The sequence below is a fragment of the Zootoca vivipara genome, chromosome 11 (genome assembly GCF_963506605.1).
Source record: "Zootoca vivipara chromosome 11, rZooViv1.1, whole genome shotgun sequence".
Taxonomy (NCBI): Eukaryota; Metazoa; Chordata; class Lepidosauria; order Squamata; family Lacertidae; genus Zootoca; species Zootoca vivipara.
Window position 1 is genome coordinate 45,270,069 of NC_083286.1, and position 26,710 is coordinate 45,296,778.

The following is a 26,710-nucleotide window of genomic DNA, read 5'->3' on the forward strand; positions in this document are numbered from 1 at the left end:
AGCTGGATGCTCAAAGACTCAGAACAGGCAAAGGAAAGTACTTCACCAAGCAGCACTTAATTAAACCATGGAACTGGAGTGACAAATTCATGAAGGATAAGGCTATGAGTAGCTACTGGCTGCAATGAATATGTCCTTCCTCCATTATTGAAGGTTGTATACTCTGAATATCAGGGGATCACAAGAGGGGAGAATGTGGTTGCACGGTAATTCTGCTTGTGGGCTTCCCAGAGGCACCTGGTTGTGAGAACAGAAACTTGGACTAGATGGGCATTTGGCCCGAATCAGCATGACTCTTCTTGTGTACAGTCATACTTCGGTTTAAGTATGCCTCGGTTTGAGTACTTTCAGTTTATGTACTCCGCGGACCCGTCTGGAACAGATTAATCCACTTTCCATTACTTTCAATGGGAAAGTTCGCTTCAGGTTAAGTACAGACTTCCGGAACCAACTGTGTTTGTAAACCGAGGTACCACTGTATTTAAAGTGGCTGAAGGCTCGGTCTTGTGTTGATGTCAGATGAGCATTGGCAACTCAGGGGACAACCAGAGATGCTCCTACAGATGATCTCAGTGACTCAGCTGAGATATAAGGGTTCGGGAGGTCCCTAAGGTATCTTTTTCCCAAGTTGCTAAGGGCAAGGACCTTAGACTTGGCTCAGTCAAACGTGGGAAGTTAATGCAGATGCTTAAACAATTGTGTCACACATTTGTGGCTGTCTGCTGCCATCAGTCGTCTAGTTCAGCCATGAAGCTCACAGATGCCAAGGGAAGCCCATGAGCAGGACCTGAACTCAAAATCGCTCTTCCCACCAGCCGCTCCCAACATGGGGTATTCAAAGGCACACAGGCTACATAGCCACTGTGGCTAGCAGCTGCTGATAGATTTATCCTCCATGAAATACTAAGACACATGGATTATATATATATATAATATATATTAAGCAGGCTAGAAATAAATGTCACGTCAGATGGAAGTTGCACTGCACATCTGTCCCCTCACTGAAAAAGGGGGGTTGAGATAGATGTCCTCCAACCTTTCTCAATGATCCCATTGGAATTCCCACTCCGGAGCTGTGATTTGGCCCGGGGGTGGGGGGTGGCAGGGAAACAGGCTGATCAGAGGGGCTTCAGCCTTCGTTGTTTTGCGACCCGGGCCCTACTCAAAAGAAGAGCGAAGTCTCCCATTTCCTGGCTGGGTTCTCTCCCTCCAGCCCAAAGGCTTTTGCGGTTGCTTTGCAGGTTACCAAAAACAAGAGAGGCAGAGAGACAGACAGAGAGCTTAGCAGCAGCAGCGCTCCAGCCCGCAGCTTGTTTCTCTCGTTGCGCGCAGCCCAATTCGAATTCGCCTGTGTCTGCGCCATCATCGGGTGGGTGTGGCGCAGCGTGGCGCGTAAACTCCCGAGCGCAGCGGAGGCTGGCGAGGAGCGAACAGTCTGGGCTTCAAGGAGTCAGGTGGAGGAGAAGGAGGAGGAGGAGGAGGTCGCTGTTCTTGGTACCTCTGCCGCCGCCGGCTGGGACCAGAGAGCAGCCGCAGCTGCAGCTTGCGGGGTTGAGTGAGCGAGTGCGTTTTTGCGCCCCTCTCCGACCTGCAAGCATGGCTTCGTCGCAAGGCAAGCTGGAGCTGAAATTCGCGGACTGGATGGCAAGTTTGCCCGAGAGCATCCACAGCGTGCCCCTGACGAATCTGGCGATCCCAGGTAGGCGACTCGAGGGTTGGGATTTGGGGAGGACTGGTTGGTTTTGCCTCAAAAGTCCTTTATAAAATGTGGATGAGCTCTTGAGCAGCCACCAGACATGGGAAAGGTGACATTGCCAGAGAATCTCTTCGCTTCGCCTGCAGGGAGATAATGGCTTTTCTTCTGGGGAATGGCTGGCGTGTGTGATGGAGGGCTGGGAGAAACTGGCTTGTATGTGACCCCCTCGGCGTTTCATGTGTGTGTGTGTATTGCATGCGCATCTGTGCACATGCTTTCCAGAAGGGTAGCTGGTATCAGTCGCGTTGCACCAAGCAAACAACAAAGACTCTCGTGGCTCCTTGAAGGCGAGTGCATTTGCAACGCCATCCCGTACATTGTTTACTCAGGAGTAAGTTCCATTGTGGCCAACGGGACTTACTCCCTAGTAAGTGTGGTTAGGGGTTGCAGCCTTGCTGAGGCATAATCTTTCACGGGCTGGAGACCGTATATAATATATATGGCATACGGGAAGAAAGTGGATTTGAGTCCCAGAAAGCTTATGCCGCAATAAAATTGGCTTTTGCTTAGGGTGCCACAGGCATATAAAGGGTTACTGCAACAAGGAATTCACTCTCTGGAAATGTTTGTGTGTAATACTAAAAATCCTCACCTTCTCCACCTGCCTCTGTGGCCAGAAGATCTGTGTTTGACTTGCATTGGAAGGCTTATGGCTTCGGATAATTCCCCTGCTGCCTGGCATCCAGGTTCTTAATATTCTCCTCAAGTCTCTAAAAATGAATCTCTAGTTCCAAGAAAAGGAGGGACAAAAGTTCAGACTAATGAAACCATTTCATTCTATTCTCCCTCCCTCTTCCATTCCACCTTCTGTTAGAAGCTCTATGGCATCTTGATGTGTGTCCCATATAGATCATGCATTTCCATGATCTAATACATGTGGCAGATCTACTGTATCTGGCTTGGTTCACACATGCATGCCCCTCTCTTCATTCCCTGCCTCTGACTGCTGCATCTTGATAAGTGACAAGCAAGGGTCAGTTTAGATCGGCACCACCAACTTCTTGCTGTTAAAATCGGGCACACATGGTTGTTACTACATTTTATTTTTTTATTTGACTTTTCTCCAAGGAGCGCAAGGTTCTACCTCCCCCTGTTTTGTCCTCAGAAACAACCCTGTGAGGTAGATTAGGCTGAGACACAGCAGCTGGCCCAAATTCAGCCAGTGAGGTTCATGGCTGAGTGGGGGTTTGAATTTGGGTCTCCCCAGTTCCTAGTCCAACACTCTATAACCACTAAACCTCACTGGCATGCATGCATGCCTGACCCCATCCCACCCCTTTGTTTGCATAGTTGAGGTAGTTATCATCTTCAAGTCCACAGAATGGCCACCATCGTGTCTAGTGGTCCCAAGCTTGTGAACTGCCTAAATAGCAAAGCATTGCACCTTTCAGGTGATGCGAGATGAAACCAAAGTTTAGCCTGGGTGGTTTTTGCATCGTTGACGTTGCATGCATGCAACAATATGTTTCCTGGCATTGCATGAGCTGACTCTTGTAGGTAGGAGTATGTGTGTACATGTGTGAGCAACCATCAGAGAGCCATGGAGAATGGGCAGTTCAAGACCAAGAACTAAGATCCAGGGGTCAAGATGTTTGCATGCAGCAGGTAGAGGGAAGTCTGTTGGGGTTGATGTGCCTCACTCTCCATTGCTGATAGCCTTGCTCTATAATGGGCTGGGTAGCCCTAGTCCTAGCGGATGTTGGATTCTCAGCTCTCATCAGCCCCAGCCAGAATGGGCAAAGGGCAGCGATGATGGGAGATGGAGTCCAGCAACATCTGGCCACAGGTTCCCCATCCCTGCTTTGTAAAGTGGGAAACTCATCTATCATTTGAAATCTACCCAAGAACAGTGCAACTTTTCAAAATGATCTGCCTCATTCCTCTGTTGCAGAGTCAATAGTTTGTAATGGATGGCAGAATTGGGGTTGTAATAGGGAAAATTGAAAGGTCAAAGCCTATCTCAGCCATGCCTCTCATCTGGTGTGTGTGTGTGTGTGTGTGTGTGTGTGTGTGTGTGTATTGAGCAAGTTGTCTCAGCCTTGACTTTGCCTCTCAGCATTGTGACGATAAATTGTATAAGTCTTTGATGTCCTTGGAGGAAACAGCCACTGGCACTACTGCAGAACACATGAGATATTTCTGCCATGCCCCCCCCCCCAAAATCCAGTTTAGAACAAGTGCCTTTCTCTGGTAAAGCAGAATAAATTTATTTATTGGGATTAATAATAAGCTTTTTTAAACAACAACAACCCTCCATTGTCATTTACTATATTGGTGCTGTTTTCCTACTCAAGACTGACATTGCCTTTCAACTTCTTTCATGCTGTTTGTGTGAATACCTGGAAGCTTTTGTTGTGCAAGACGAAGCAGATAAACATTCTAGCCAGGGTAAGATTTCATATTCCCATTGCAAAGGGAGAAGCAAGGAATGTGTTTAACCATTCAGCCCTATTCCTATTCAGAAGCAAGCCGCACTGAGTTCAGTGGAATTTGTTCCCTAGTAAATGTGCCAAGTCCCATTGAACTCCGCGGGGCTTACAGAGAGGATTGCGCATTTTGTGAAACCGCTCTGTGCACATGTCGCTAGACCAAAATGCCAAACACATCCTAATGCCTGTAGTCTTGGGAGTGCAAGGTGTGTGTGTGCAAAGGAAGCAGTTGTGGGGACACCACTTGGCTCTGGATGACCTCGGACAAAGGACACGACTTGAAAATGTAGAGTTGCTTTGTGGAACAAAAGATATCTTCTAATTTTGGGATATTGTTGAAGCTGCTGTGCGAAGGAGAGCCTGTGCAGATTGCCAAGGTTATTCGGAATTTTCAAGAGCAAGAGAGAGGTGGTGCCTGATCATTGCAGGAATCAATGATCAATTTGTCTGCCTCTGAACTCCTAGCTCAGCCTTTGCAAACCTGGTGCCCTCCAGATGTTTTAGACTACAACTCACATTGTTCCCAGTGAGCGCAGCTCCCTGGCTGGAGCTGATTGGAGTTGCAACCACAACATCTGGAGCATCCTGGTTCATGAAGGCTGCACTAGTGTTTAGGGTGTCAGCATGAGACAGAACAAAGGTAAAAATTAGGCGGCTTCTTGGGAAAAAAAAAATTCTAATATGTTCTTTCCATAATTGTCTGAAATGAAAATAACTTGCCCAAAATAACATTTTGGAGAGGAGGGGGAGAAAGGGAGGGAGGGAGAGAAATCCTTTGTATTCTCTGCAGTACAAAGAAATGGATTCTCTGCTAATTGCTAATTGAAATCTAATATATGCTAATTGAAAACTAATGCATGCAAATAGGTTAATTGCTCTGACATAGAAAGTGGATGGCTTGCTGATTGGAGATGTGTTTATCCGGCTAGTTAAATTTAAAAACAAGAACACACAATTATTGCTCTCTTTACACACACACACACACACACACACACACACACACACACACACACAGTTTTTCAAGCACCTTGAGTGCTGAGCAGATCTGCCATGGGAAGTGGGTTGGAATGCCTGTGGTTAGATAAGCTTTCTTGTTATACTGAGCAATTTAAAGGCAGAAGCCAGAACCCATAGTGGAGGGCCAAGATTATGGAACAGCGCAAACTGCTCTTGCAATAACAGATGATGGCTATCTGTGGGTGGATGGCATTTAATCCTGCTCTAGATGCTTCATAGCACAGTGGTCGATTACATGCTCTGCATGCAAAAGGTCTTGGGTTCGTGCCTGAAACCTTAGAGAGCCTCTGGCAGTCCGTGTACAATACAATGGTGAGCAAGACGAACCAATGACCTCAGTACAAAGCAGTTTCCTAGAGCTGTACTGTAGGCTTGATCTGCCTTTGGAACAAAGTGCTTTGCAGCTCAGTGGTGATCTGATTTAGTATTGATAAGGGTGGGCGTGTGAATCAAGCAAAATTAAATAAATGCAGGGGATTGCTTACTAGTGCTTTGCTGTTTGCTTTCTTGTTCTTCTTGTGGACCAATTTCCCCAGCCTTTCCTGCACTAGATTGACTGCTGGCTCCATAATTTCTGGGGGGCTTACTTTGGACAGGTAACCTTAGGGAACATGCGGGGTCCTCTTGTTGCATCTGCCAACCACATGCCCATGCGAAGCTCTCCAGCAGCACATGAGCATCCTCACCACTTGCATTCCCCAGCAACTGGTATTCAGAGGCATAATGCCTCCCAAACCAGTACAGGTAGAACATAGGTAAAGGGTAAAGGGACCCCTGACCATTAGGTAGAACATAGGGAGGCTTTTAATGTTTAATAGATCACTGTGTTTTATTTTTCTGTTGGAAGCCACCCAGCCAGATGGGCAGGGTATAAATAATAAATTATTATTATTATTATTATTATTAATTATTAACATCATGGCTATTAGACATTTATAGTCTTGCCCTCCAGGAATTGGTCTGATCCTCTTTCAAGGCCATCCAAGTGGGCGGCCATCACGACCTCTTGTGGGTGAAAAGCCTTTCCCTATCTGCTTTCTTTGCACCGTGCATAATTTTATGTGCCTCTGGAACACCCCCTCTTACTTTTTTCCTACACTGAACAGCCCCAAATAATGGAATCACAGAATTGTAGAGCTGGAAGGGACCCGGGGGGGTCATGTAGCCCAATGCCCTGGAAATGTAGGAACTACAGCAGGCATCACCAAACTTAGCCCTCCAGATGTTTTGGGACTACAGTTCCCACCATCCCTGACCACTGGTCCTGTTAGTTAGGGCTGATGGGAGTTGTAGTCCCAAAACAGCTGGAGGGCCAAGTTTGGGCATGCCTGAACTACAGCTAGAGAATCTCTTTGCATTGCAACTTTTTCTCTTAAGGGAGCTGCTCCAACCCCCTAGATCATTTTGCTTGTTCTTTTATGGACCTTTTCCAAATAGTGGGCCTCACAGAGGCACCTAATTGAAAGAGATTGGTGTGTGTGTGTGTGTGTGTGTGTGTGTGCAAATGAATTCCCCCCCCCCCTCGTGTTGCCTTTGACATTGGGTTTTCTTTCCATATCTTGCCAGGGACTGTTGGGACCCCTCCTGCAAATCCCAAACATGCTACCTTATAGAATATAGAGGTAGCTTCTTTTTCTTTCAGTGCCTGCCACTAGGGTTTGATTTGCCACCGCTTGATCTGAAACGACCTTGGCAGTATTGATTAACGCACTCCAATTCCCTTTCTTGGAAGGTGGCAAAAGATAATATTCTTTTGTTGTAGGAGTTGCAAGGGGATTAGTATCCCCAAATGCTCAGAACTCTTGGAACTCCTGCCATTAAAATGAGAGATAGAGAGAGGAAAGGGAATTAGAAATGCACCAGGGCTGCTTAGGCTGGGGCTGAAATCATATATACAAACCTCATGGAACAGAGTGGCACTTACTTCTGAGTAAAAAATGTACAGGGTTGCTCTGCACATAGATCTAAATGCCCAAACATGCTAAGTATATCATTCTGATTTGGCTCGGATCCACTGAGTTTAAACCCAGCGAGAATCACCAAAGGTTAGGTTAGTTGACCAAACTTAGCAGTTGACAACTCATAATAATAATAATAATAATAATAATAATAATAATAATAATAAATTTATTATTTGTACCCCGCCCATCTGGCTGGGTACAACTTCCAAATACATCAAAATGTCACACATTAAAAACTTAATGTCAGTTTAGGAAAAGCGTTCCGTCCTCATTAATTGGTTAATTAATACACTAATCAGTTAAAAGCATGGCAGGGTAATCTCGGCAGCAGTGTATATTTTTGTGGCTGGATATGAGCCAATGCTGTAGTACAGTGTTCCCCAAACTTGGGTCTCCTGCTGTTTTTGGACTACAACACCCATCACCCCTAGCTGGCAAGACCAGTGGTGAGCAATGACGAGAATTGTAGTCTGAAAACAGCTGGAGATTCAAGTCCGGGAAACCCTGCTGTAGTAGCTTGTGTTGATAGAGAGCCACAGGCAGAGGCTATCAAGTTAGATGAGCTGCTGGCCGGACTCAGTTTTAAGGCAGCTCCATATGTTAATTTCAAAGACGGGCTAATGAAGCAGTGGACAATATGACCGGCGTAACCCCCAAATTCTGTTATGTTGCGCTAGAGCAGGGTTTCCCAAACTTGGGTCTCCAGCTGTTTTTGGATTGCATTTCCCATCATCCCTGAACACTGGTCCTGCTTAGCTAGGGATGATGGGTATTGTATTCCAAAAACAGCTGGAGACCCAAGTTTGAGAAACCCTGCTCTAGAGCAATGCTGCAGAACCTTTTCCAGCCTGAGGGCCACATTCCCTTCTGGGTAACCTTCTCAGGGCCACATGCCAGTGGTGGGTGGGGCCAGATGCAAAAGAGGGCGGGGCCATGAGTATGAATGTAAGGTTGTGCAGTAGGCTAGTTTCTGCACACTGATTCCCCTGCTTTCCTCCATCCAGCGATGCAGGTGTTATCTGAGTTCAAGGACACATTCCAGACAGGCAAAAATGTTTAGGGTTGGGAAGGGCATGGGACCTGGGTAGAGTTCAGACAGAGGGTCCCATTGGGCTCTTGGACCTGAGGATCCACATCCCTGCCATCAAGAGTGCACCTAGGGTGGCCACATAGCTTGACAGAGCTCTGACAGCAACTCCGTGTTTCTTTCTCTCCTCTGAAGCCCTGAATCCAGCTTGGTGAGTTGATTGCCAGGCCCACTCATTCCTCTCATGGTGACCCTTCTCAAAATTGCTTCAAGGCACCATTTTGGGGAAGTCAGTGAGTGCTGTATATTAATTGGGAACACTGCGTTCAATTCTTATGTGTAAGCCTTTCTCCAGAAATAAATACCTCTGCCCGTGGGTAGATTTTTTTGTATAACTTGTTCTTATCACCTTCATTGAAATATGAATCAGTCTGGACCAATGGCAGAATTTAAATTTGTTGTTTCCTCCCCACACTCCCGGTAGGAAGAACGTTGATCTTGATGTTGGCATAGCAAGAGTTTGAGCTCAGAATGTGTGTGTGTGTGTGTGTGTGTGTGTGTGTGTGTGTGTGTGTGTTCATATAATAACTTATCTTCAGTTTCCTAAAGGGCTTGTGCGCTTGACCTTGCTATGCCGTCGTGTGTCATCTGTCATTGGGACAGGGGCATGGCAGGAATTTTCCCCACTTGGCTGATTGACTGGTGCCACTTGGGTTTTGCTTGCCGCATAGCAAATCGTCACAACTTGTAAGGTTGCGGATAGGGTCTGGTTCAGGTGATAGGCATGGGGGAGTGCTCTCGCCATCCCTATGTTAAGGGTATTTCCTTAAAGGAATCCAGGGACTCTATGGTTTGGTCAACCCTGTGAGGGGGTTGTGCCCATGCCTGAGTCCAGGGGGACATCTGGGTGGTGGACATAGCATGTCCCTGGCTTTCCGCTTATCCAGGTGTTCACCCTAGGCTGACCTATGGTAGAGCCCTGGGTCAGCGCTACCTGCAATGGTGCAGGGAGCTAGTCAAACCAGAGCCTATGAACCACTCACTTGCTCTAATCAATAAAGTTGTGGGCTAAATTCTGCCAAAAATGAAACCAAAATTTGAGTCTTGTCGGAATTTATTTAAGGGGGAGGTTCAAAGGTCTAAACACGCAACATGTTTTGCTTGTTCTTTGTGCATAGAATGAGAAAGAGTCACGTGGCTCGAGCTAATGTTTGCTTTTAGGGGCAATCTGCTGCTAGTGACACTGTGGAGGCTCGTAATTAGCCCAGCCGCACTGCACATCTCGCCTTTTCACAATTCCCATACATGTAACAAAATGTGATTTTGATGCGCCCAAAATATAATAGTCTTGCAACTGAGAAATGAGATTTATCATGAACTAATTTGATTCTGTGCTCCTGTGTGGTTTGCTTTGGGACTGGCATAACGAAGCAGCCCAGGTAGGCCAGGCTGAGAGACAGTTACTCATCTATGGTGAGCTTTGTAGCAGAGTGGAGTTTTGATCCTGGGAATCCCTAACCCTAGTGTAATACTCCTGCTACTACATCACACTTGACTTGAAATTCAAACTTTACCGCAAAAGAAGAAGAAAGAATATGTTTCATTTCATTTTTATGTTCCAGTTGCAATGATTATGCCAATAAGAACTACTTAGAGCCTATTTCTCCCCAATGTGTCCATTTCTTCTGCCTGTATTATCTGTTAATGGATCCATTTCTGTGATGTCCAGTACCTTAATTGCCCATTCAGTTGATGCAGATGTCAAGTGCTGAGCGGGAGAGGAGTAGATTTGCAGCTCCTAGGAGAGTTTTTTTTTTGTGCATGTGTGCAATAAAAATAATTTGATTGGCTCTTGATAATCCTCTTCGAGAGAGTTCAGTCTTAAAGTTAATACATCAGACATCAGCCTTGACACTCATCATTGAAACAATAACCTCGGCAATCTGGATCCAGGAGGCAGTAATGGGGCGGATGACATCCTCAGCAAAAGGTTGATCCAGTGCAAGGACCAGTCACTTGCCCAGGATTAGGGCTATGATGCCAGTGTGGTTAAGAGCAGTAGACTCGTAATCTGGGGAACCGGGTTCGCGTCTCCACTCCTCCACATGCAGCTGCTGGGTGACCTTGGGCTAGTCACACGTCTCTGAAGTCTCTCAGCCCCATCCACCTCACAGGGTGTCTGTTGTGGGGGAGGAGGGGAAAGAAGATTGTTAGCCGCTTTGAGACTCCTTCGGGTAGCGATACAGCGGGATTTAAAATCCAATCCAAGCTCTCTTTTGAAGGGGCTTGGAAGCAGGATGCAGAAAAAATGGGAAGTGGGCAAGCAGGCAGGTAAGGAAGGAGATCCTGGATCGGGCTGGGGACATTGTGCCAAAGACTCAGGGCATGGTACCCCTTGGGCTGAAGTCAGAGAGCCCTACAGTAGGTGGGCCCAGAGTTAATGACTCTCAGAGCTGACTGATTTGAGATTTGACCCCATCTTCCTCCCAGCTGAGTTCTTCAAAGGGCAACACTCTTTTTCCCAGCTGAGTTCTTCAAAGGGCAACACTGAAACTAGTCAAAGGGCAACCACTGAAACTATACCAGTGTGGTATAGTGGTTAAGAGCGGTGGACTCGTAATCTGGGGAACCGGGTTCGTGTCTCCGCTCCTCCACATGCAGCTGCTGGGTGACCTTGGGCTAGTCACACTTCTCTGAAGTCTCTCAGCCCCACTCATCTCACAGAGTGTTTGTGGTGGGAGAGGAAGGGAAAGAAGAATGTTAGCCGCTTTGAGGCTCCTTAGGGTAGTGATAAAGCGGGATATCAAATCCAAACTCCTCCTCCTCCTCCTCCTCTTCTTCTTCTTCTTCTTCGAATAGCATAGAATAAGAATAGAATAAATCTTTATTGTCATTGTCCCTTAGTGAGAACAACGGAATTTCTCGATTGCTGTATCAACTCAATTAAGACACTCCACATGAATTAAAATACTAATAAGCACAATACAATACAGAACAATAAACAAATAAAATGAATTCAAAGTCCAGAATTTCCATTTAAAGCCAAAATTGCTCTAGGAAAGAATCTGTTCTTGAGACGGCTCGTTCTCGCCTTCATTGTTCTATATCTCTGTCCCGATGGCAGAGCTCAAAGAAGCGATGACCAGGATGTGATTAATCTCCTGATATGTCTAGTCAGTGCCTTTCTATGGCACCTGATGGTAGAGAGAGAACAACCAATGATACCCTCTGCTGTTCTGATAATTCTGCACAACACTGTCCTATCCCGACAAGTGCAGCTTCCGTACCACACGCATGAGCCATACGTGAGCACGCTCTCAATGGCACAGTGATAGAAAGCAAGCAGCAACTTTTGCGGAAGGTGATTTCCCCTTAAAATTCTCAAAAAATACAGTAAGGAGAGGAGGAATCTGGCAGGCAGTGCCCCTTGCTGGAAATGGTCGTAAGTAAAAAGACAGGAGTTGCTGGCTGGGGGTGGGCAGAAGTTGGTGGGGCAGTGCCCCCTTTGCCCTGATTCGCTAGCTTCTTTTGCAGAAAGCAAGGTGGTTGCTAACTGTCGCCCTGCAAATGCTGCTTTACTAGATAACCAGCAATGTAGCAAGAGTGGGTGGAAAGTGGGTCCTGCCATGGGTGCCACCTGGACAGGGCAGAATGAGCACCAAGGATGGATTTCTGGACTATCAATTTTTCTTTTAAAGCAAAATTATGTAATCCACCCCCCCTTCAGGGTGGAAATAATTACAAATGTTTTCAAGTTGCTTGATATCAGGTGTCAGCTTATTCCGGGGCTTAGTGGGGGCAACAGGCTTGGAAGAGCAGCATGTGCAGCTCAGAATGGACTCTGTGACTGCAGCCTGACACAGGAAAACACATTCAGGGTGCTATCCAAGTTAGCAATTTGGGGCAAGTTTACCTGCAGGATCATCTTTCTCCTGTATCCACTCACTTGACCACTTCAGTCTGTGGAACTGACACAGCAATTGGTCCTCATAATACCTATTCCGCATTTGTAAGAAGAAATCAATCTTTCAGTGTGGAAGAACTTTCCCTCCCTGCACCAGGCAGACACATGCAATGTACTCTTTTTAGTGCCTGATAAAAACATTTTGTTTAGACGAGCTTGCCTTGACATGTAGAATGTTGGCGTGTGTTTTTAATCTGCTTATTGCTGATTTTGTCTTTTGACTGTTTTAAAGAGTTGTTTTTACTGTTTTTATTGTTTGTTGTTTTTATTGTTTAATTGTTGTCTTTATTGTTGTGTTTATTGTTTTGTTCTCTTTGTAAACGGCTTTTGGGTCCCTTTCTTTCTTTCTTTCTTTCTTTCTTTCTTTCTTTCTTTCTTTCTTTCTTTCTTTCTTTCTTTTACAATCAAGTGATGTATTAAACCAAATGAAATAAACAAATAAGTTAACTTGGGAGTTCAGTGGGTCTTCCTCCTGAGCAGGATTGTGCTGTTTTGCAGTCATTAAATACTGCTGACCGGGGAAAGGAATGTGGAATTCATTTTAAAGTAAGGCAACCTTCCTTTTTGGAATGCGCCACATTTTTTTCAAGAATTGCTGTGTCCATGGATAAGATTATGGGTTTGCTAAACCAAAATGGGCATAGATGTTACTCATATGCTGGACAGCTCCACACTGCTGATTTTCAAGCAGGTTTCGCCTTGCTGCTATTGCAAACAAAATGAACCAGAATGAAAAACTGCTACACAATGTGAATAATGGGTTATTTGAATGCATCCTCTCATACCAATAACTGTGTAATTTCATGAGCAGCTTGAAATGCCAGTGAAATGTTCAATTAGCCACCAAATAGCAGCCCAGGGTTGTTGTTGTTTTGTGTGTGTGTGTGCGTGTGTGTGTGTGTGTGTGTACGGTAAGAGATTTCAAAAATGTGAAGCATGTTTGGAAGTCGTCACAAATCCCAGTATTGTTTGCATGATATTAACAGCATTTTGGAATTCTTTCCTTATGTTCTTTTCTGGCTGCATCTCCATAATAACATTTCAAACTGTGGGTTGTTTTGAGCAACTCCTCTTGAACGTCTGGGAGATTGGGGGGTAGGGCATCAGAATGATAATCCAAAAATTGAACAAACACGAATCAGTCACACAGGTTTCTCTGAAAAGAGGCTGCATGAGATACGTTCCTGCAATTCTAGCATGGAACCACTGCTGTCTCTTCTGCAAAGCCTTTTGCTTAAACCCTCCGCCCATGACAGAAACACGTCTGCTTGCACTTATCTCTTACTATTCTTCTCTCTCCATTGTCTTGCTCCTACAATCTCTTCTTCACTGTCTAAATTTAGTCTGTAAAGCTCTTTAGAGCAGGGACATATATTTGGCTCCTGTTGCTCTGTAAATCAGGGGCCGACAAGGCTTACCGGGCATGGGCTGGATCATTCCCACGGAGCTCCTCCATGGGCCGGACTGGCGCAGTATGACACCGAAAATTGCATCTGCGCATGTCTGCGGCGCCGAAAATTGCTTCTGTGCATGCCCAGTCGCTGAAAATCATGCCTCTGCAGAAGCGATTTTTGGTGTCTGGGCATGCGCAGAAGTGATTTCTGGCACTGTGGACATGTGCAGACATGATTTCCAGCGTCTGGGCATGCGCAGAAGCGATTTCCAGAGCCACAAAAGAGAGTCCCCACACCGCACCGGTTTAGCACAGCTCGCAGGGACTCGCCAAGCGGGTGGCTTGGTTTGGGAGCAGCTCGTGGGCCAGCCAGATGGGCGGGGTATAAATAATAAATAATCTGTGACAATTATTGAATTATTATTATTATTATTAAATGGCCTCCGTGGGCCACTTCTGGCCCATGGGCCACAGGTTGGGAACCCCTGCTGTAAATCAAAATGCACAGTGATGGCATAATAAATAAATATCTCCACAATTTGAAGGGTGGCCTGTGGATATTCTTATGAGCCCATTCAGAGTGAAGGCAATGCTGATCCAGGACACTGTGCCCTCACTCTCAGTTGCCTTTCTGACATAGCCAAATCTTATTCGCTCTGTAGTCTTGCAACGTTGTTCACTTCATTACATTTTAGATTGTGTTATGGCTGATGTGTTTGCCTCCCCTGGGCTCCTTTGGGAGGAAAGGCAGGGTATGCAATGAATGAATGAATGAATGAATGAATGAATGAATGAATGATCCTTGCTTGTCTGGATGGATTAATCTTAGCAAGAAGGGCTGTAACCCAAAAGGCCAAAGGGCCTCAGGTGCAATCCTTGGGATATCTTGGTATGGTTGGAAAACTCTCTTGTTTAAAATCCTGGGGAGCCAGATGAATCAATGGTCTTCCGAGAGAGAGAGAGAGAAAGTTTGAAGGAGTTCTGAAAATAGCCTCCCCTGTGAAGCATTGTTCTCCCACTGGCCCCTAAAGAAAAAGGCAAATATAGGGTCCAGCCTTACATTTGCAGTGGTGCCTCGACTTACGAATTTAATCCGTTCCGAACATTACAGATTTAAGAGCAATATTTGGCTGGTAATGCTGAATTAGTTGGTATGGCCCATGCTAAGCATGTACAACATGTCCAATAGTGCAGATCTGTGCTTGTTGACTTGAAAGTTAACCCCATTGTTCTGAGGAGTAAGTTTCCCAGGTAAGCGTGTAGTCTTAAACTTGATCTGTAATCAAGCTTGGTTATTATCATTGCCATTATTGTTATCGTTGCTTATGAACTACTAGCAGCACAATCTTACTTCCGGCTACTCAGAAGTAAGTGTGACTAAATTCAATGGGGTAAGTAGGATTGTAGCCTAAGGTAGGAAGGGAGGCCATGATAGAGGTGTTTGAAATGATGCACGGTGTGGAGAAACTGGATAGGAAACCCCTCTCTCTTTCATAATACAGTGGTACCTTGGTTCTCAAACACCTTGGTACTTGAACAACTTGGAACCAGAAGGCTGCAAACCCAGAAGTAAGGGGTCCGGTTTGCGAACATTTTTCAGAAGCTGAACATGCTCCGTTTTGGGTATTATGCTTTCGATTTGAGTGCCACACTTTTGAGTGTTACACTGATGTCTGTCTTTGCTATTTTTTGTGTTTTTGCAGCTTTTTTGTTTGTTTTTGTGACTGTGTGGAACCCAGTTCAGCTCCTGATTGATTGATTGTGTGACTGCAGTACTGTGCATTGTTTATTGCTTTCATTTTGTGGATCAATGGTCTCATTAGATAGTAAAATTCATGTTAAATGGCTGTTTTAGGGGTTGTTTTTAAAAGCCTGGAACGGATTAATCCATTTTGCATTACTTTCTATGGGAAAGCGCACCTTGGGTTTGGAACACTTTGGTTTTGGAACGGACTTCCGGAACGAATTAAGTTTGAGAACCAAGGTACCACTGTACTAAGTCCAGGACCTCTGAGGAAGTTGAATGTTGGAAGAGTCAGGACAGACTAAATAAAGGACTACGCCACACAGTGCATAGTTAAATGATGGGGTTCACTCCCAACGGGAGGCAACGATGGCCACTAAATTTGCAGGATTTAAAGGAGGATTAAACAAGTTCATGGAGGCTACAGCTATCAATGGCTCCTAGTCCAATGGCTGTGATCTGCGACCACTGTCAGAGGTGGTATAGCTCTGAATATCAGCTGCTGGGTGTCACAAGTGGGGCGAGCACTGTTGTGTTCCTGGCTTTCTATAGATAGGTGTTGTATCTGCTTGGCCACTGTGCAGAACGCTGGAACCAGCAGGGCTCTTAACGTTCTTCCTGTACACACCTAGCAGTCAGTCTCATTGAACTCACTGGGATTCGCCCCTGGGTAGACATGCATTGGAATGTGTGGCAAATGTTGTACGTGATCTGTATTCCAATACCTTTTTTCTGTTGGCTTATTATCCTGCATATTAGTATAGCAGTGGAATATTTTTCTTTGCATAAAATTCTACCATCATGACTGGTGTGTTTTCTCTCTCTCTCTTTCTTAATGACATTTTAATTCTAGCCCTCCTCTTGGCATCTACAAATTGCTGGTGTATATTACCTCTTAGGCTGACATTTCTATATGCTTATATTTGGCCAAGATGAATTTTTTCTTGGAAAGTTTTAGGAACATCTGTTTAGCCATTTGGGGGCTATTGAAGCATGTAGAAATTATACTATTCAGCTGTTTAAATTTTGCTAAAGTACTTCTTCCTATTTTAGCATGGGCATGAATAGAAAATGGATCAAATGCAATAACTGAGAATTTCAAAATGGGCTTCCTCTGGGGCTCTTCTCTCTCCTTTCTCTCTATCCTGATTGCAGCTACTATTCTGCACCTTAGACTATTCCATTTCTGAGAGCCACTGCAGGTATGAAGAGTCTGGCTCGGAGTGGAAAAAATTGGGTTCAAACTCCTGGTCGGTCATGAACCTTGCAGTATGACTTTGGGCCAGCCACTATAGGCCAATTTAGACATGAATGCTAAATGTTACTTTGGATCATGGCCTCCTACTTCCACCTGCAGTTTTGGTGTGGGCACAAGGAAGAGTTCAGAAGCTGAGGCTTCCTTTTTCAGTTAAGCGAAGTTTCACATTCTGTCCAAACTCTAGGCTGTTGTTCAGCTAATTATGGTTTACCACAACAAGCCAACTTCATAAACCACAGATAAAAGATCTCTGAGGTTCCCCAGGATTGTTTGAAAACCTTTTTGACCAGATGTGTGAGTTGGACAATGGAAACATGTCTGCAGATGCCATGAGGGACAACATCCGTGTTGTGCTACTTTTAGCTCTCTTATAAGTTATTGTCTGTCTCTTGTCTCGGACTCAATCTCAGCCAGTTTCCAAGGAGGCACTTCTCTGACTTCAGTGGCTGCTTGATTTTAAGAATAGTAACCTTGGTGGCTTAACCTTGAGTGATTAATTGCTCTTCTCACATTTACAAATTTGTCTGCCAGCACCACATCTGCCTGTTGCTTGTGTAGCTCTTGATTTTAATTTCTCCCAGAAAAAAAGACCCGGGCTGCCTGTAAAGGTAGAACAAGGAGTGGAATTTAGATATGCATTTTACTCAGATTAGACACATTTGTACTAATGAACATGACTAACAGGTCTACTCGGAGTAGGAACTTAGTTGAATCCCACCCCAGGAGGTTGGGCATCTGTTAGAGATACTGTAGATTCTTCTACTGAGCAGGAGGTTGGAATGGATTGAGCATCATCCATGTGGTGTCTGCATGCAGGTTCAGAGGTCAGCAGCTGTGAAGCTCTCACTGCAATATGATGCCCTTTTGTTGACTTTCTTAAGACAATCTAACATGATTTTCATCCTCCATTGACTCATGGGACCTTATGGAAAGGCGCTTTCATTGGAACTGCTTGTCTCAAACTACAACCATTGGCTGCTATTTATCATTCTCTTTTCTGTATTAAGCTCTGTATGAGTACATTTTGTTACTTCACATTAAAAACCAATTGAAAATAATTTAAAAATTGGAAAGAACATGCCTTTAAAGCAGTCTTATACCACTTTAATGGCCATGGCTTCCCCCCAAAGAACCCTGGGAACTGTAGTTTGTTTTGAATTGCTAAGAGAACCCTATTCCCAATACAGAACTACAACTCAGAGCTCTCTGGCAAGGTGGATTGATTGTTAAACCACTCTGGAAATAACCAGGGGAGGTCTGTGATGGGTAGAGGCGTCTCCTAACAACTCTCAGCATGCGTAGTAGATTACAATTCTCTGGATTCTTGGGCGGAAACTGTAGCTGGTTGGAGAACAAAATCCACACACATTTCCCACTTCTGTAAACATTTTTGGTCGGAGCACAAAATTCAAAGAAGTGCAATTTTTTTAATTAAAAAAACCGCCTGCATTTTTATTTGTATGTTGTTTCATTGCAAATTAGATAGTTTTACATTGTCTTTCCCATTACTATTCCTTGCAATAAAATCTCACTGCTATTGATAGGTTCTATGGGGGACAAAATATATGGAATTATTCTTTTATATCTCCTTACTTCGTTTATTTTCCATTTACCATTAAGTCTTGACTGGAAAACTTTCCCCATCTTCTCTTTCTCTCCCTGCAACTACAAGATTTTCTAAATGCACCATGTAGAGACCATTTTCTCTTTCATATTTCACAGACTTTAATAGCAGCCAAAACTATATATCGGCCAAGAACATCCGCTTGGCTAAACGGTCAAGGAATTTACAAAGGGCATTTTTGCTGTCTTGTTGCACAGCTGTGAATGTGTCATACCTCAAGATGCTTCAAAAGTTTGAGCTCAGGGCTTCTTGTGAAATTGTTGTTAGACATTCTTGCTTGTTAGCATTGGGGGAAATTGGGAGTCCAGCGTTTATGCTGGATCCCTTGTGGATAAGTAATAAGGAACCCAGCACTCCAGGTACCCCTTTAGTTGAGGTTCATTGAAGATAAAACCAAACCATCAGTTTGTATCTTAGAAGCCACTATTCCTTAGCAAAGCAGGCTGAGGTCTCCACTTTGGGCTAGTGATTTGCTAAGGTATAGTGGCTGCTTCAGTACAAACTGAAGCCAACATACAGTAATTACTGAGCTCGTGAACCACCCTAAGATCTGCAGGTATAGGGCAGTATATATAATAAAAATAAATATATATATAAAAGAAAAAAGAAAAACAATAGCCACAAATCCAGATTAAGCCCAGTTCATGATATATCCTAATTCCTTGAGAGTTATGGTATTTGAAACCTACAGTGGTGCCTCGCAAGACGAATTTAATTCGTTCCACGAGTCAATTCATTTTGTGAAAAATTCATTTTGCGAATCGCGGTTTCCCATAGGAATGCATTGAAATATCTTTTTTTGCCCACAGGAACGCATTAATTAAATTTCAATGCATTCCTATGGGAAACCGTGATTCGCAAGACGATTTTTTTGCAAAAAAATTCGTCTTGCAGGGCATTCGTCTTGCGAGGTACCACTGTACTTATTGATTGTGTTTTACGTTCCACCTTTCTTCTGTTGAACTCAAACTGCAGCCTAGGAGTTTCCAAGCAACTGTGGCAAACCCTCCATCATTTCTTTGATTCCAATGAATCAGAAACCCGGACAGCTTCTGTAAATCCAGGACTGTCCTGGGAAAACAGGGACACTTGGAGGGTCTGTTGTGGTGTCTCATCCATCCAGACCAGACCAGATGCAGACCTGCTTAGCTTCAGAAGGCTTGCTGCCTCTTGTGCCCCCAGGGGCCGTTATTGTGGCTTGAAGTGCCCCCATCTTGTTGTGTAAAGGCTGTTCAATCTTTCTTCCACCTATCTCCAAGCACTCTGGGAAGAGTAAAATACTCTCCGCGGTGTCAATTTCAGACTAAGCTGCACTTGATACGTGGCACTACATCTGCAGATTAGCTGAGATGTATGACACACACACACACAGGCTGCTGTTGCTAGGGAGGGAAGAGCCTGTTGAGGAGGTTTATTGGATTACAAAATTTGCTCTTAAAAATGAGACCGGGAGGAAGTGGAGCTATTCCAGCTTTCGAAATAATTCCTGTAATACAATTTTCTGAAGCAAGGTGTAGCTGGAAAAAGAAACTGATTGTGGCTCAAAATCACCGGGGAGCTAGAATCTGAACTTGGGATCTTGGCGGAAAGCTAGGCTTTATTTTCCTGCCTTTTGACAGTATATATAAATCTAACTCTCATTTTGCAAGATGACCTTTGTGTGAACAAGAGATTTGAGTTTAGTGGCGGCATACTTTCAGCACAAGCACAAAACAGGACAATAAGCTAGGGTGGAATTCAGAATGGCTCATTTTGGGAAGTGAAACCAAGACGGTTGTATCCTGCTGGGCAAGCAGAATTCCACTTGCATGCCCATGAAATATGCTGTGGAGGGTCCCTAAATCCATCAGAGCAGATTTTGAGGGTGCACAGAGTACGGACTGCAAACTGAAGGAGGAGGGGGAGCGCCATTGTGCAAGAATAAATCTGTTGTTTGAGTGGAACAGCAACCATGCTTACAACCTAAAGAGGTACTTCCTGAAGAGATGGTCAAAGCAATGGTGAGCAAACTTTATTTTGCTGTTGGTGGCCCAATTTCCTTTGGCGTAAGATAGAGGGCTCGTGATCAGTGGCGGAGCTTCATGTTCCAGCACCGGGGGCGGAGAGCAGGTGGGGGTGGGGCTGGCGCACGTCCCAGGGCGGAGTGTGCCATCCACATGGGCGTGCTATTTGATTGATAGGTTTGTGTTTTCTCAAACGTATACAGCATAATGACACAATAGTCCATAAATCATTATCACATTCAACTTAATAAAACAGCTTTGCAAATTATGGCTCATGCCCCAAGTGATCAACCTCTCAATCAATATTACTGTGTACAAAGACAAGGAGGGAGAGAGTCAGTTACTGGAGGTGAAAACATTCCAAAGGGTGCATGCATATTTTTATTAAATATTTCAGGTTTTGGGTTTTTGGGGGGGGTACATTTTTCATAAGCCACTAAGATACACAATTGTCCTAATGGCTCCCATTTGTATTTGTATTAAGCTTTCAAGGAATGTGTTTCTTTCTGAAATTGATACCCGCTTCTTCAGTGACCATCATCATTCCCTGGATGGCTTATAAACCATAGAAGAACAGAGTAAACCTCTTTATAATAAGAAAGTTCTCTTGCATCTGACTTTGATTGAGGTTAAGGTAATCTCCCAGACGAGGAGGGAAGCATTATAAAGTGGCATGCATAAATGGAAGGGGACCATGTTACTATAATTTTATAAGTATCATGACAGAAAGATGAAAGTGGGTCACAAGCTGGAACATGCGTGGAGGAGGAGGGTGACCAAGATGATCAAGGGTCTGGAAACCAAGCCTTATGAGGAACAGTGGAGGGAGTTGGGTATGTTTCGCCTGTTAAAGCGGAGACTCAGAGGAGATATGATAGCCATCTTCAAATAACTCAAGGGCTGTCACATGGAAGAGGGAGCAAGCTTGTTTACTCCTGCTTTGGAGGATAGGACTCAAAACAATGGCTTCAACTTACAAGAAAGGAGATTCCAACTTAACATCAGGAAGAATATTAGGAAGAACTTTCTGACAGTAAGAGCTGTTTGGCGGTGCAACAGTCTCCCACCGGTGGTTGTGGATCTTCCTTCCATGGAGGTTTTTAAGCAGAGGTTGAGATTTGTGGATCACTTTGCGGGGTGTGTTTGTGTTGAACTAGAAGACCCTCGGGGTTCCTTCCAGCTCTACAATTCTATGACTCTGTGATTCTTATCAGAAAGCTTAGGAATATTGGAAGCTCCTAATACTATCTGGCAGTGGCTGTCTATGGCTTCAGACCCAGGGGCGTAGGAAGGGGAGCGGGGGGATGGACCACCCCAAGTGTCACCCTGAGGGGGGTGGTGACAAAATGGCAACCGGCCGAAGGTTACACTCACTGTAGGGTGGCCGAGGGCATGCACACACTGTCGTTATGGGCGCTGCTCGAGCGATGTCCGTATTGGTGCCACGCATGCGCTGCTGGGAGGTTTTCCCCGCCCCTGTGGGCGGTTTTCCCCGCCCCTCAACACCCCGCACCAGGGGCCGCTTTACTACTCGGTCGCTTTACTAAGTTCCCGGGCAGCGGAGGAATCGCGTCCAGAGCTCTGCCGGGCTGCTAAGCCACTGGAACGCTCTTTCCGGTGTTTTAATGGGGAGTTCGCTCGTCCTGCAGTCCTCCCCCCCCCTCCGCGATGCCAGAGACCTCGGAGCTCGAGGTCTCTGCGTCCTCCTGCCAGCGCGGCAGACCGGAAGTCCAGACCAGGAGCATTCTCAGCTGTACCTGAAGGTGTTGGGAATTGAACCTGGGAACTTCCACATGCAAGCAGATACTTTTCCTGTGCTAATAAGATCCTTCCCACTGACCAACAGACCTTGTGCCGGTAACACACATCAAGAAGAGCTTGACTCTGGCCCTGATAGGCAGGTGGTTTTGGTGTCACAGATTTGGCAGTTGTGAGAAGAGAGCCGGAAAAGAAAGAATAGGAAAAAAGAGGAGTGAAAGGAGTGTTGAATCTCAACCAAGTGCCCAAAGAGAATGTATTAATACAAAGGATTGCTTAGTGCAGTGTTTCTCAACCAGTGTGCCTCCAGATGTTTTGGGACTACAACTCCCATCATCCCTAGCTAGCAAGACCAGTGGTCAGGAATGATGGGAGTTGTAGTCCCAAAACATCTGGAGGCACACTGGTTGAGAAACACTGGCTTAGTGTATCAACAGTTCTTTTCATCAGAAGCAGCTGCAGGTGTCAATAGACCGAAAGTAAAATCGATGTAAGAACAGAGCTACCAATCTGTCAAAAAAAGAAGTTTGAATAACAGTCACAAGCAAGCCGCCAGCATACAACTTGCATAAAACAAAAAATTAATATGTTGCACATAATTATCTTGATACTAATGTCAAGCTGACATCTAGATTCTCTTTAAAAAATACTGTGAACAGCAGATTTATGAAACAAATAATTAGCTAACATGATATATATGAGAGGGAGGGAGGGAGAGACAAGCCTGATAGTTGGGGGCTAAAATCTCCAGCTGCGTTCAGAATACTCCAACCCACTGACTACAGTCTGAAGCCATATTCAGTTGTTCCTTCATATGCATCCAAAAAAAGGGCTTGAGACTGTTCCCTCCTGCTTCTGCCTCCACTGTTCCTGAACATTGGTAGCCCTGCTCTCATTGCCTGCACACTGAAGGGGGAGTTTGACTTTACCAACATCCTGGGTCAGGACATTGCAAGCACTCTGTGCATCAGCACTGGTACCCAACCACATATGGTGGCAGATGATTTTGTCCACCTGGGTTCCACCATAACCAGCAACCTCTCAATCGATGCTGAGCTAGACAAGCATATTAGCAAGGCAGCTACAGCAATGGCTCACCTCTCTCAAAGGGCATGGGACAACGTGATGGTTAACATCCAATACCAAGATGAAGGCCTACCAGGCTTGCGTGTTGAGCACATGGCTTTATGGTAGAGAGTTGTGGGCCACTTACAACTGCCAGGAATGACGCCTCGATGCCTTCCACATGCACTGCGTCAGGGAGATGGCAGGGCAGAGTCCCAAGCAAAGATATGCTCTCCCAAGCCCACGTTCCCTGCATGTTCACACTCCTGTCTCAGTGACATCTGCATTGGCTTGGTCATGTCTACAGAATGGAAGATGGCAGGATCCCCAAGGATGTGCTCTACAGGGAGCAGGCTTGTTGGCAGTACAAAGATGCCTGCAAAAATGGCATCAAGGCTGGCAACATCAACCTCGCCATGTGGGAATCTCTTACAGATGACCGCAGTGCCTGGAGACAGTCAGGTTGTAAATCCATAGTCATGGCTAGAGGAGGAATGAACACTGGGAGGACTGCAGAGAGAAAAAACAACACAGTGCAACTGCAGCACCGCAACCAGGTGCCTTCGTCTGCCCCAGCTGCAACAAAACATGTCTCTCCCATATCAGTATCTACTGCCACAGCAGGAACTGTAACCTTCCAGCAGTTTGACTTCACCCCCAAAGGCGCACTTCTCCATTGTCTCCTGAGAATGTGCGTTCAGATCCTGCTATGTTTAAACTAGGTGGGGCTACAGGTGAAACTCAGAAAAGTATATGACTGGAAGAGATTGGCAGGCAGAGAGATGTAAGAATAGAAGGAGATCTCTTTATGGAGATCTGAGGTGGGGCAGTAGCTCTGCTGCCTTGCAGTCTGGGCCTCTTCTTCTGTATCTAGGGTGGAGAACCACTGACTTGTGGGTCAGATATAGTATCTTCTCCTTGCTCTGAACAAAGCCTTCAGTTGGAGCCAACAGGATATGTGTTCTGATATTGTAGCCTCCTCATGGGCAGTGATCACCCTCCCACTGAAAATTTTATCCTGCACCACAAGTGGGTTTGGAAAAAGCCTTCCATTGGTGTCAAGCATAATGATCATAGTCTGATCTTCCTGGAAATGACGTTGGGAAGGGAAGGGTAAAGATCACCTCTCTAACTTAATTGCTGGGGTGGAAGTGAGAGTGTGGTTGTCTCTCTGTGTTTGTTGGATTAGGTTTAGCGTTAAGTGTGTGGTATGGAGACCCCTATCTCCTTCACAGAGCTCCAGTATTCAAGAGTTCCCTGGGAGGAGGGATCAGGGATTGATTGTTAAACTACTCTGGGAATCGTAGCCCTGTGAGGGAAATATGGGTCTCCTAACAACTACAAGCACACTTGGCGAACTACAGCTTCCAGGATTCTCTATGGGGAAGCTATGACTGCTTAAAATGGAGTTGTTGTTGTTGTTGTTGTTGTTTAGTCATCTTAGTTGTGTTTGACTCTCCGTAACCCCATGAACCAGAGCATGCCTTGGAAACTCTCACTTTCTTCTCAAAGCTTCTCCTTTTTTATGTCCATTGAGTTTTCTTGGCAAAATACTGGAGTGGTTTGCCAGTTCCATCTGCAGGTGGATCACATTTAGGCTAAACCAGGGATCCCCAAACTAAGGCCCGCGGGCCGGATGCGGCCCAATCACCTTCTAAATCCGGCCCGCGGATGGTCTGGGAATCAGCGTGTTTTTACACGAGTAGAATGTGTCCTTTTATTTAAAATGCATCTCTGGGTTATTTGTGGGGCCTGCCTGGTGTTTTTACATGAGTAGAATGTGTCCTTTTATTTAAAATGCATCTCTGGGTTATTTGTGGGCCATAGGAATTCATTCATATATTTTTTTCAAAATATAGTCTGGCTCCCCACAAGGTCTGAGGGACAGTGGACCGGCCCCCTGCTGAAAAGGTTTGCTGACCCCTGGTCTAAACTCTCGACTATCACCTGTCTGTCTTGGGTGGCCCTGCATAGCCGATATTGCAGAGGATGTGAAGGATTAGTTGCAGGTGTGAGGGTATTTGGTGGCGAGCCTTGGGCTCTTGTGGCGGTTAGGCATTGGTTGATCTTATGATGGGGGAGGGGAGGTGTGGCCATCACCTGCCCCTCCAAGCTTAAGGGTATTCCGTTAAAGGAATCCGGGGGTGTGGATCTTGTCCAAAGTCCGGGGCTGGGCTAGGGCCATGCCACGACCCCGTCGGGAACCCAGGGGGAGCTCGAGTTGGTTTGCATTGACGGGGCTCCCCCTACCGGTGGTTGACCCTTACTGGACTCCCTGCATGACGGGCAGGAGTCAGATATAGTTGGGTCATATCCAATGCCTAAGCCAATACCGCTCACATTCTGTAACCAATAAAGTTGTGGCCTAAATTTGCCCAATAACATTAACCTATTATCTGTGTCCTTGTGTCTTATTCATCAATGAGGGGGTAGTCTTGAGGTCTCGACACTCAACTCTCACTTTCTTCTCAAAGCTTCTCCTTTTTTTATGTCCATGGAGTTTTCTTGGCAAAATACTGGAGTGGTTTACCAGTTCCTTCTCCAGGTGGATCACATTTAGTCTAAACTCTCGACTATGACCTGTCCGTCTTGGGTGGCCCTACATGGCATAGCTCATAGCTTCTTGGAGTTATTCAAGCCCCTTCGCCATGACAAGGCAGTGGTCCATGAAGGGGGAAATGGTGTTACACCACTCTAAATGTATAGTACAGATGGAGTTTTAAAGGATGTTTTATAGATATTTTTGGAGGACATTCTCTGATCAGTGGATTGAACCTGGAGCTTGGCTGTCGTTACTGTGAACTTTTTTTTTTAAAAAAATGTGCTGTGCATTTGTGGTGGAACATTTAAGTAATGAGCAAACATGTGATCACCTAATAGAGAAAAGTGGTGGAGGATGCTCTCCAGGTTATTTTCCTGCTAGCCCATTGTTCAGAAAATGGGGGGGGGGAGCAAATGCAAATTGTTCAGCATGGAGAAGTTCTCTGCAAAAACGCCCTTTGCAAGGGTTGTGTTAGAAGAGCTGCCTCTCTCCACCTCCATTAGAGCTTTGTGCTAAATGTTTTTTGAGGCTGTGCCAAGTTCTGGGTGACCTTGATGGTTGCCCTGCAATGGAAAGCTGAGACATGTATGCTCGGGAAAGGCCTTAATAATTGACTTAAAAGCTGGAGATTGCCAATCGTAGAATTTACCACTATAAAACCATACTATTGAGAGTGTTGTTGGGGGTGGCCAGGTGTCAAGACTAGAAATGACCTGATATTTGGGGGACATTTTCCCCCTGCCCATTCAGGAAGAGAAGCAAATAGCTCCCTTGCCCATTTTAAGAAAGAGCGGGAGAAATTCAGTGCCCTGTGGCCTGTCGGTTTCTTGCTGAATAGCACCATGAGAGAGGCGGGGGACTTGGGAATTCATTCAGACCTGGGAAATATTGTTTAAACTTTCCCAATTGTAATGCTAGCACATTTGTCATGTTTTCTAATGTTCCTTTCACTGCAGTGCCTGTTACATTATGGAACAGTGGCTCTTTGATCAATAAACTTGCATATCATGCTAAATTTCATCCGTACCACTGGTTGTGCTGTGACACAACAATGGGTGTTGTTGGACATTGTCGCTGTCCCCACCCCCCTTTCCACCCATGCATGCTTCATATTCCCCCACAGATCACCTGGGAAAACCTTAAGAATGAACGATATGTTGGTAAAGGTA

The 26,710-nt window shown here is 45.3% G+C and overlaps 1 protein-coding gene across 1 annotated transcript in view; it reads left to right on the forward strand.

Annotated features, from left to right (window-relative positions):
* Positions 1 to 1,596: 1,596 nt before the first annotated feature.
* PLCXD3 (phosphatidylinositol specific phospholipase C X domain containing 3) overlaps positions 1,597 to 26,710 on the forward strand; it is a 79,490-nt gene continuing 54,376 nt past the window's right edge. The window contains exon 1 of the mRNA XM_035100751.2: positions 1,597 to 1,699. Coding sequence (XP_034956642.1) covers positions 1,597 to 1,699 — 103 coding nt within the window. The remainder of the gene's footprint in view (positions 1,700 to 26,710) is intronic.